The 10,775-nt window shown below is 35.0% G+C and overlaps 1 protein-coding gene across 1 annotated transcript in view; it reads left to right on the top strand.

The window, feature by feature from the left end:
• The first annotated feature begins 85 nt into the window (after positions 1-85).
• The window catches only part of vps35 (VPS35 retromer complex component), a 36,365-nt gene continuing 25,675 nt past the window's right edge, over positions 86-10,775 (top strand). The window contains exons 1-7 of the mRNA XM_052149055.1: positions 86-199; positions 2,468-2,566; positions 2,768-2,864; positions 3,103-3,226; positions 7,696-7,878; positions 8,137-8,350; positions 10,431-10,514. Of these exons, the coding sequence (XP_052005015.1) occupies positions 197-199; positions 2,468-2,566; positions 2,768-2,864; positions 3,103-3,226; positions 7,696-7,878; positions 8,137-8,350; positions 10,431-10,514 (804 nt within the window). The 5' untranslated portion in view covers positions 86-196. The remainder of the gene's footprint in view (positions 200-2,467; positions 2,567-2,767; positions 2,865-3,102; positions 3,227-7,695; positions 7,879-8,136; positions 8,351-10,430; positions 10,515-10,775) is intronic.

Genomic DNA, 10,775 nt, shown 5'->3' with positions numbered 1-10,775 from the left:
AGAATGTTGTGCGGAGAAGTCTCTACAACTTATCACTGTCTATCGGTGTAAATACATTTGTAATGTTATTTCTACTGAGTTGTATAAGTCAAAAAAGCTTTCAATCTCGTCGTGAGGCGGAACAGCAGCAGCAGTCACATGACTGGATACATTCACAGGGGGTGATCCAGTGTTTCCTCTAACATACCTGATAATCATGGTGAGATATTACAATAATCGTACTCATACAATGTGCGATACATGCTTTATATATGGTGTTTTAAAGCGTTTACAGTTGTAATGGTGGCAGTTGGGCAGCGAGAGCTCCTGTTTTGCCTATGGGCAAGGTAGCCATTAGCATTAGCATAAGAGATGCGGAGGCCGAACTACTACATTATTATTTGTATTTGATCAGTTTTGTTTTATTCCTCAATTGCTTAACATTCAGCCTGCTGTTTTTCGTCAATTATATTCAGTGGGGTTTACTGTCATTAAGATTCACAGGTCTTGAGTAAAATGCAAATTCAGCTAGCGTTGGCTTTATTCAATTTACAGGTATATTTATTTAAGCGGTTATGATTTATATTAATCCAATTGCTAAAATACGCTTGTATGCTGTTCTTGATTACATGGGCATTATATTAATTTGATATAAAAATAATTTGTATTGAAAGCATAGTGTATGTGGAACAGCTGATGGTTCATATCACTCACTTACTGTCTTGAGTTATATAAACTAACGGGTTCATTCATTTTAGTTGAAACCAGGTTTCAATCTCTTAGGATTTCTGTTCACTTTAACAGTCTTTAATGTGAGTTGTGACCGTTTATTATTGACAAAAGGGTTCATTTGGAGGAGGGGGTATTTACATCTGTCAAGCCCCTTCAATTCCCAGCCTGCAGAACACTGATACTTCTATTATATTTACTCATAATTTAATATTTACTGAACACAGTCACTGGTAATATCTGTGAACATATACTCTCAATTACTTTAAGTAAGCAGTGACATTACTTTTAACTGTAAAAGTGTAGATGACATGGCATTTCAAGCAGTGACATTGTGATGCATAAAGTGCAACATGCCATACAGTCTAAAACTATTTTAAAAAATTTTCAATTTGAAAATGCATTTGTCACCCTGCAGGACCATTTTATGAACTGCAAAACGGCTAAGTGATTAGAAATATTGAAAGAAAACTTAGTTTCACCTGTCACAGGGAGAGTGTTTGAAAATACACTTTCCTGTGTACATGCATACACATTTTAAGCAAAAAAACATAACACACGAGTTGACAATGTGGCCATGAACAATTTTTGTTTTTATTAACATTAAGATTTGAGGTTAAAATGTATATTAATGTATAAGCAATAATTGTATATAATATATTAGGTCCTGTAACTTTTCACCATTTACACAAGGGTTTTCACACTACCAAGCTTTCAGTAGTCAGTATCGATACACATGATTCTGTAGATCAATTTCGATACCAGAGCAAAAATACATAATATTCTATGCTGTTGAGCACGCTTTTTTTAGTCTATTTAAAAAGTTAAATATCAATGTAAATAATAAAGTAAAACAAATCGAAATCTTTTTTTTGTTTTCCCCCAAATCCCATGTTTTCTGTTTTAGTTTTTCTGATTTCCATGTTTTAAAGTTTAATTTCATCATCAAAATGGTGTCTAATTAAATTAATTGAGAGAACTTTGAACAAATGAAAATAGAACAATTACTGTTTCCTCTAACCTACCTTCAACATACCATTGCATTTTGTACCAAGTGAAGTGCTTCAGTAAATATCCTCACTGCATAATCTATAACACAACATTTATTTCTTATTTTGGCTTTTATTTTGACATCAAGGCTTTTTGGTTTCTGGGTGTTTTTGATGGAAATGTGGTTGATTATGTTGCCAAGTGAGATTATTAAATGCTTCAATTTAATTAGATAAATATACACTCACCGAGCACTTTATTAGAAACATTATAAAGTGCCCGACACGGTCTTCTGCTGTTTTAGCCCATCTGCCTCAAGGTCCGACGTGGTTATCTTAGTTACTGTAGCGTTTTCTTGAACCAGTCTGGCCATTCTCCATTAACCACTCTTATCAACAAGGCATTTCCATCCGCAGAACTGACGCTTTCTGGATGTTTTTTTGTTTTTGGCACAATTCTGAATAAACCCTTGAGACTGTTCTGCGTGAAGATCAGTAGTCAAAGAAATATTATACCATCCCATCTGGCACGAACAATCATGTCAAATTTGTGTGTGAGCATTTGAAAGTAGTTGTGTGTCAGTCAGACAGTGCGTGGATATCGAAATTAGTTGGTATACTGGCTTTACTGAAGAAACAGTGGTATCATGACATCCATTGTGTGTTTTTTTTATTTATTTTTTTTATTATATTTTTTACTAATTAATAGTAATTTGTCACATAAGATCCTGTTTTGTTTGTCTGAGTCCACTGTGTTCTCATTTTCCCAGCCTACCACACAGCAAACCCCCCAGGATGAGCAGGAGAAGCTTTTGGATGAAGCTGTGCAGGCTGTGAAGGTTCAGTCATTTCAAATGAAGCGCTGTTTGGTGAGTTGAGTACATGCATGTTTTCAGTGTTGTGCTGCTAACCTACACCCTGAGGCCTTATAAAGATGTTAATATTCATAGCAATGTGATGCCTCTTGCTTTGAACATTCTGGAAGATAAGTTGTGTTTTTTATTTTTGGCCATCACTTTATTCTCATGGTACTGTGTAAGCTTGATTTTACTTTTATGTTCTCCATCCAGGACAAGAGTAAGCTGATGGATGCCCTGAAACATGCCTCAAATATGTTGGGGGAGTTGAGGACTTCTATGCTTTCTCCCAAGAGCTACTATGAACTCTGTATGTGTTTTATTTAATATCATAGACTTTATGTATAAAAAAATACAAAATAACACCAAATATATGTTTAAGGGTAAAAATGCATTAAAAATAATTAAGTCATGTTTGAAAATGAAAGCACAATTAATTAATTAATTAATTCTTCGGTGCTATAAAAAAAGGATTCCAGAACTGCCTTTAGCCATGTTATCTGTATTATTTTATTTATGTATTTTATTTGACTAAATTCCTGTTGTAGACATGGCCATCTCAGATGAGCTGCATTACCTGGAGGTCTATTTGACCGATGAGTTTACGAAAGGCCGTAAGGTGGCTGACCTCTATGAGCTTGTTCAGTATGCAGGGAACATCATTCCTAGACTGTGAGTATCTCAGCAATCTCTTGAGACAATAAGAAACTTTCAAGAGGTTGGAATGTATTGAATTGACACATTTTGAACATTAAATATAACATTAGATCTAGAAAAAATAGTTTAAAAGAGAAACTGCTTTGAAAACATTAAGTGCATTTTCTTTCAACTTTTATGTCTTTTGTTTCTGTTTAATACTAAAAAAGGGTTTTATTGAAAACAGACAATTACAACATAATCTGCATTTATTCTGCTAAATGTTACTGTTTTGTTGAATAATAAAAGAAGGCAAGCTGCATCATTGAAGAAAAGTTGCAAATACTTTTTACACACTTTTTATATTTAAAGTTTTTGGGGGTCTTCTGTGGAACAGTTTTGTCCCTGAAAAAGAACAAGTAAAATCAAACAAGTAAAAAGTTGTGTAAATGGTCGGAAAGGCGTTTTTATGTAAATTTTCGGATTCATGGAAGTTTTTTGTTTTGCTTTTTAAATGTTAGTTGGTACCAACAACTTTTTGTACAGCTTTTTTTATTTGATATGAACTCTATAATTTAGGTTTCATAATTGAATAGGCATCGGTAAATCGTGTTCAGTTAATTAAGTATGGTTAATGCTAATGCTGTTAAACCCATAAATATACACATCGCGGGCAGGTGTGTACACAATACAATGGGTAAAATAAAAAAAAAAAATAGCTAATCTGTAATATCTTACAGTGTTTCGGTCAAAGATCTTTTTCAGGCATTCTATTAATATCTCTGAAGATTCTTCCAGTTGCAAGTATATCAGAGTTATCATCAGGGTTTCGAGAAGTTTCACATATGATGCTGGGGATGTGCTGCGAACTGAACCACAGAAGGTTAATGATGGTGGACATTCTCCTGCTGGCATGAACTGAATTTATTTTACACTCATGTCAAACCATTTCTATTGACTTCTTGCACTGTTTGATTCACAAAAGAGCCTCAGATGGCAGCAAAAACATGTGATGACCGTAACTGTCTATCTTTGAGACTCTGTTGTGCTTGCTAAATCAAAATACATTTTATGATGTGAATGCACTTAATTCATAATGATTTCATTACTGGAAGATGTTAACAGCATTTACTAGCGAGTCTGGCACCTTCTTATATGGTGTTTTCATATATATATATATATTTACGAATGTTTCATGAATGAGGCCCAAAGAGCTTGAGATCACTGCATCATATATAAATCCATCCATCACTTTTGATTGGTTTTAAAGTTTGCTGATCTGTCCTTAAAGGTGTATTCAGTAACTTTTGTCTTTGTGTCATCTTGGACTTGCACTGACACCTAGTGCTGTGGATGCAGCATCATTTAAAATCAATAGTCTTCAGTTTCAGATGTTATTGTAGAAATTTAATATTCACAGTCAGTCACGATTACTTTAATCAGTGAGTGAAAGTGTCAAATAACAGGATGGTTGCTGAAATTGAGCGAGTTGTATTCAGCTGGTCATGTGATTCTAACTTTTTTAAACAATTTCAGTAGATTGATTTATAACAATATTGGCCAAAGAAACCTTTATCAGCTCCAAAAACTTATTATTGATATCAGCAAAATCCACTATGAATCGACCTGTAATTTGTATGTATTAATATATTGGTACTAGTGTTGTCAAAATTACAAGTACTTCGGAACCAAGTCGATACTGAAATAAAAAAGATGTCACAAGATCAGTGTTTCTGCATTACCGCGCGTATGACTGACACACGATTGCTTTCAAATGCTCACATGCTTATTTTGAACGTGTGCTCTGTTAGTCCTTTTACACTGAAATGCACAATGAATCAAATAAAAATCGTGATATGTTCAGTGTGATTATTACACCACTGAGCTGCATGAGCTTTAGATTAATGTGTGAAGTTATAGATAAAAAATAAAAAACATATTTTTTGAGATAAAAAACAGAGCACTAATCCAATGTGAAGCACATGTAGACTATATATTTATATAATTAAATCACAGCATTGGGCCATGTAGTGAACTGTTTATCCGTCAGAAGAAGAAAGTTACGCTACCGGCAAACCACACGTCAAAATAAAAGCACGATTAAAAATAAAAACTAGACGCCTGAAATTGAAACCAAAATATATTACAACTGTATTGTAAAATGTAATATTCATTGTAGTAATATTAATAATAAGTAACAGTGATAATAATAATTAATCATTATATCACAAACGAGTACTATTGTACTGAATAATTTTTTTTTTTAAATGTAATTGTTCTGTTTTACTTTTTAAAAGTTTTTAACATGTAAAAATTTTATTAGACACCATTTTGATGATTCAACTTTCTAGTTCTAGAATAATAAAGGAATAATTTGGGAACATTTTTTAAACAAATCTTAAAAACACAATGAGAAACACTTGAAGAAACTTTCATTTATTATTTACATTGAAATTAAACTTTAAATAGGCTAAAGGATTGTGTTTAAAAGCATGTTACCATAATAGCATATTTTTGTTGTGGTATTGAAATTGGTATTGAGAATCGTGAAATTTCACTGGTATCGGTACAGACTACTGAAATTTTGGTATCTTGACAACACTAATTGGAAATTAAATCACATATATATTAGGGCTGCCCCCTGATAGTCGACCAAAGGTTAGTCGATCAGAAGAGTCTTGGTCGAACAAGTTTTGATTTGTCGGTTGATCACAGAAAAAAAAAAAACTCCAAGAAGCCGATGAACACCGGTATTAGCACTGGTTGGATGCTAGGATACAATGGAGTAATTTTTGTTAAGTGGTATATATATTTTACAATTAGCCCAACAAATGTTTACAGTCAGATTGTTTCACTTTTAATTGACTATATCACAATTAAAGTGGGTCAGAAGTTTACATTCACTAAGTTAACTGGACCTTTAAGCAGCTTGGAAAATTCCAGAAAATGATATCAAGCCTTTGGGCAAGTCTGTCTTATCCTTGGGAGCAATTTTGAAATGACTGAAAGTACCACATTCATCTGCACAAACAATAGTATGCAAGTATATATTGCTCAGGAAGGAGATGCATTCTGTCTATTAGAGATGGATGCAGATTGGTGTGAAAAGTGCAAATCAATTTCAGAACAACAGCAAAAGACCTTGTGAAGATGCTGGAGGAAACAGTTTGATATCCACAGTAAATCAAGTCCTATATCGACATAACCTGAAAGGCTGCTCAGCAAGGAAGAAGCCAATGATCTAAAACTTTTTGGCCATAATGGCCATTGTTACAAGACACATGAAAAAGGGTGATGCTTGCAAGCCGAAGAACACCATCCCAACCGTGAAGCATGGGGGTGGCATCATTATGTTGTGGGGGTGCTTTGCTGCAGGAGGGACTGGTGCACTTCCTGAAAGAGATGGCATCATGAGGAAGGAAAATGATGTGGATATATTAAAGTAACATCTCAAGACATCAGCCATGAAGTTAAGCTCTGTCGCAAATGGGTCTTCCAAATGGACACTGACCACAAGCATACCTCCAAAGTTGTGGAAAAATGGCTTAAGCACAACAAATTCAATTTATTGGAGTGGTCATCACAAAGCCCTGATCTCAATCCGATAGAAAATTTGTGGGCAGAACTGAAAAAGTGTGTGCGAGCAAGGAGGCCTACAAACCTGACTCGGTTACACCAGTTCTGTCTGGAGGAATGGGCCAAAATTTCAGCAACTTATTGTGAGAAGCTTGTGGAAGGCTACCCAAAGCATTTGACCAAAGTTAATCAATGTAAAGGCAATGCTACCAAATAATAACAAAGTGTATGTACACTTCTGACCTACTGGGAATGTGATGAAATAAATAAAATCTGAAATAAATCATTCTCTCTATTATTAATCTGATATTTCACATTCTTAAAATAAAGCTGTGATTCTAACTGACATAAGACAGGGAATGTTTTCTACGATTAAATGTCAGGAATTGTGAAAAACTTTGTTTAAATGTATTTGACCATGGTGTATGTAAACTTCTGACTTCAACTGTATATGTGTAATAATATTTTCTAATAATGCAACGGCAATATACACTTACGTTTGTCTTGCCAGTAAAGCTTCATATGATTTGAATCTGCCCATCTGATCCTATTATTAAAAAAGCCCACTGGAAAATGCCAGAAGATTTTGCCCAACTTTTAATTACATCTTGTCACTGGCATGTGGCATTTTATGGCATGTACAGATATACTTGAATCAAAGATTTATACCTGTGAAAATGTGTCTAATAAACTGTGAAATTATCTCTTATCTTATGAAACGTGTCTTTAACGTTTAGACTTGCAGATACAATTTTAAAGCCTTGTTATTCCTGCCTGTTTAAGTAAGAATCTGTGAGGATTTATTTTAATGTTGTGCGGGTTTGTCCTAAGTTTCATTTTATTTGTTGAGGTCTTAAAAAGGTCTTTAAAAAGTGCAGCAACCCTCTCCCATTGTTTACTTCTCTCCCATTTTCTCTCTCCTCTCACAGGTACCTGTTGATAACCGTCGGAGTAGTGTACGTTCGCTCTTTCCCCCAGTCTCGCAAAGACATTCTGAAGGACCTGGTGGAGATGTGTCGTGGAGTGCAGCATCCTCTCCGGGGCCTGTTCCTCAGGAACTACCTCTTGCAGTGCACACGAAACATCCTGCCTGATGATGGAGAGCAGGCTGAGTAAGACACTTAGTATCTAATGGCAGTGATTGCATCTCAAGAGCGTTGTGAATCACGCAGAGCAATTTAAAAGCTATCGTAGCTTAATCCTATCTGCTGATATACAATTTCACCCATTGCTAGAAAAGGCTGATTTTCCTTGATTATTGCTTTCGGAACACTTGGCCAGCTTTTCACAGAATGAAGTAGGCAAATCCCTACTAAGTCACATTATCTGGTAAGGTTAAATCCAGTGCCGTTCTCTCCTGTTTTATTTAGGGAAGAGATGACTGGTGACATTAATGACTCCATTGACTTTGTTCTGCTGAATTTCGCCGAGATGAATAAACTGTGGGTGCGAATGCAGCATCAGGGACACAGTCGGGACAGAGAAAAGAGAGAGAAGGAAAGACAGGAGCTGCGTATCCTTGTTGGGACCAATCTGGTACGACTGAGCCAGCTGGAAGGAGTCAATGTGGAAAAGTACAAACAGGTGCATTTCAGTTTCAATCCTCCAATGCAGACTTCATTGAAATAAGTAAATATTCTGTCTCTCTGAGCTCTATGATGACCTGTTTATTTGTTGTCAACATAGGATGCTCAAATTAGCATAATCAGTTGGTAAATGAGCATTGATGGCATGAATTGATATTGAGAGGTATTGAGATATTGTGTCAATATTGAGAGGTTACAGCATCTTTTGATGGTTCTTTTAAAGCTGTTAAAGCACTCGATGTTCACGTTCATAAATTAACAGTGATGTGCTCTATAATCTGATTTGATATTTAAATTCAGGTTCCCATAAATATTGTTTTAACTGAGCCAACAGAGAAGCTTTTTTTAAGTATTAGCATACTTAAGATGTACTCTTAAGTATGCTAATGAGAGGAACAAAAAGTAAAAGGTTTTAGCTTGATACAGCCAAATCAAAATTCTGTAATACACTTTTTATTAGGGATGCACCGAAATTAAAATTCTGGGCCGAAACTGAAACCGAAAATCCAGGATGCATTGGCCGAAAACCGAAACCGAAATGTACTTTTTTTTCCATCCATCCATCCATCTTCAACCGCTTATCCGAAGTCTTAAGAAAAAAATATATATCATTTTTGTGTATAATTGTATTAACATTATAGTTTTTCATTAATTTCATGAATTTAATGAATCTGAATTTAAAAACTACAAACCAATAAAATAAATCACACTTTTATTGAAAGTATCACCAAAATTGGACAAAAAATATATTAAAACTATATTAAATATTCTTCTTCTTTCAGTTCTGTAAAAATTAAGTTTTACAGATTTTATTAACAATTATCCAAATAATGTAAAGTTTTAGAAAACTATTATATGCACAACAACAGTCAAGTAATGAACTTAGCTAGCATCTTTCAAAAAGTTTAAATATGCAACAGTAATTTTAATTAAAACAACAGGCAGAACACAGAATGTCAGAGGACCTCTATTCCACTGATCTATAACTATAATATATATAATTATATATATAGATCAGTGCTCTATTCTGTTTATGTAAACGTATGTACACTTTAAGTGAAAATGATTGTGCAAAACAGCAGTAATTGAACTAAATCCAACCTCAACTGTAAACGACAGATGTATCCTCAAGTGAAGAACAAGTGTAATGTAATTGCTATACACATCAAATTGGACCGCTTTCTATTTAACTACAAGTGACAGGTTTCTCTTCAAGAACAAAAGTTGCTAAATTTTCTGACAGTCTCTCCTGTCAGAAAGCTCATCAAGAACATGAGATGCTGCACTGAACAGTCTCTCACTCCCTGTGCTGGTGCTTGGGCAGATAAATACGTGTGCGCAATCCGCTCAAGCAAATGAAAGTGGTCTTTGTTTATGCGACCGTAGTCAAGGGGATTGAGCTATTCAGCTAGATACGTCTCAAGTTGTGTTGTAGCAGCGCTAGTTGTGGCACTGCTGTGGATCGGGGGCTTTCCTGTAGAATCTCTTGCTGTACTCTGTGTATATATATATATCTTGAAAGTTCTGCTGAACAAACACTGCAGATTGCAAATGTGATGTCCTTATCAGAAACTTTGAAGAACTTCCACGCCGCTGACATGATCGGCCTTTGTTTGGTAGCGCCGTGATAAAGGCTAGATCGATCCAGAGTGAAATCAGAGCACTGAGGGGCGGGGCGAGGAGGTATATATTTTCGGCCTTTTTCTCTTTCGGCCGAAAACCGAAAGTGCCATATTCGGCGGCCGAAATTTCGGTGCATCCCTACATTTTATACCTCCATTGAAAGATTTAATTACCAGTATTGGGAAAATTTAGCTGAACAAAATGAATGCAAGTATCTTATTTCTATATTATATCTTAAAAGTTTGTAACTAAGTCACCCACAATAAGCCATTTGTAAAGTAAAGCCAATTATATACTGTATAATCTACAGATTATGTGGTATCCAAAGCATCTGTTCTAATGGCAAATAGTCATCAATCTGTAGATTTATGCTATGATTTGCATTTAACTTGGTTTGCAAGTGGATTTGGCTGCACAAAAGTTGCACACATTAAGCATGTGTTGGCTCCCCACAGGTTGTGCTGTCTGGGATCTTGGAGCAGGTGGTGAACTGTAGAGATTCTCTAGCGCAGGAATACCTCATGGAGTGCATCATACAGGTACAGAAATAACAGACATGATTTACCATATTTTTACATTTTAAATGTGTCTTCTGTTTCATCATGGAATAAATTTCACATGCAAAAGGGGCATTTCTTAAAGGTGTTCTATAGGCCTATTCAGACCAAGACTGAAAATCTATTGTGAAAAGATTTTGAATTGAAACAATAGATTCCTATGAAACTTTGGTATTCATCTGCTGACATGCCAATTGTTTTTTTTTGTTGTTGTTTTTTTAAGTATGTCGAAGTGGCCTGGAT

Source organism: Xyrauchen texanus, chromosome 2 (assembly GCF_025860055.1).
Source record: "Xyrauchen texanus isolate HMW12.3.18 chromosome 2, RBS_HiC_50CHRs, whole genome shotgun sequence".
Classification (NCBI taxonomy): domain Eukaryota; kingdom Metazoa; phylum Chordata; class Actinopteri; order Cypriniformes; family Catostomidae; genus Xyrauchen; species Xyrauchen texanus.
Note: the sequence above shows the minus strand (reverse complement) of the source record. Positions and strands in the feature narration are given on the sequence as shown.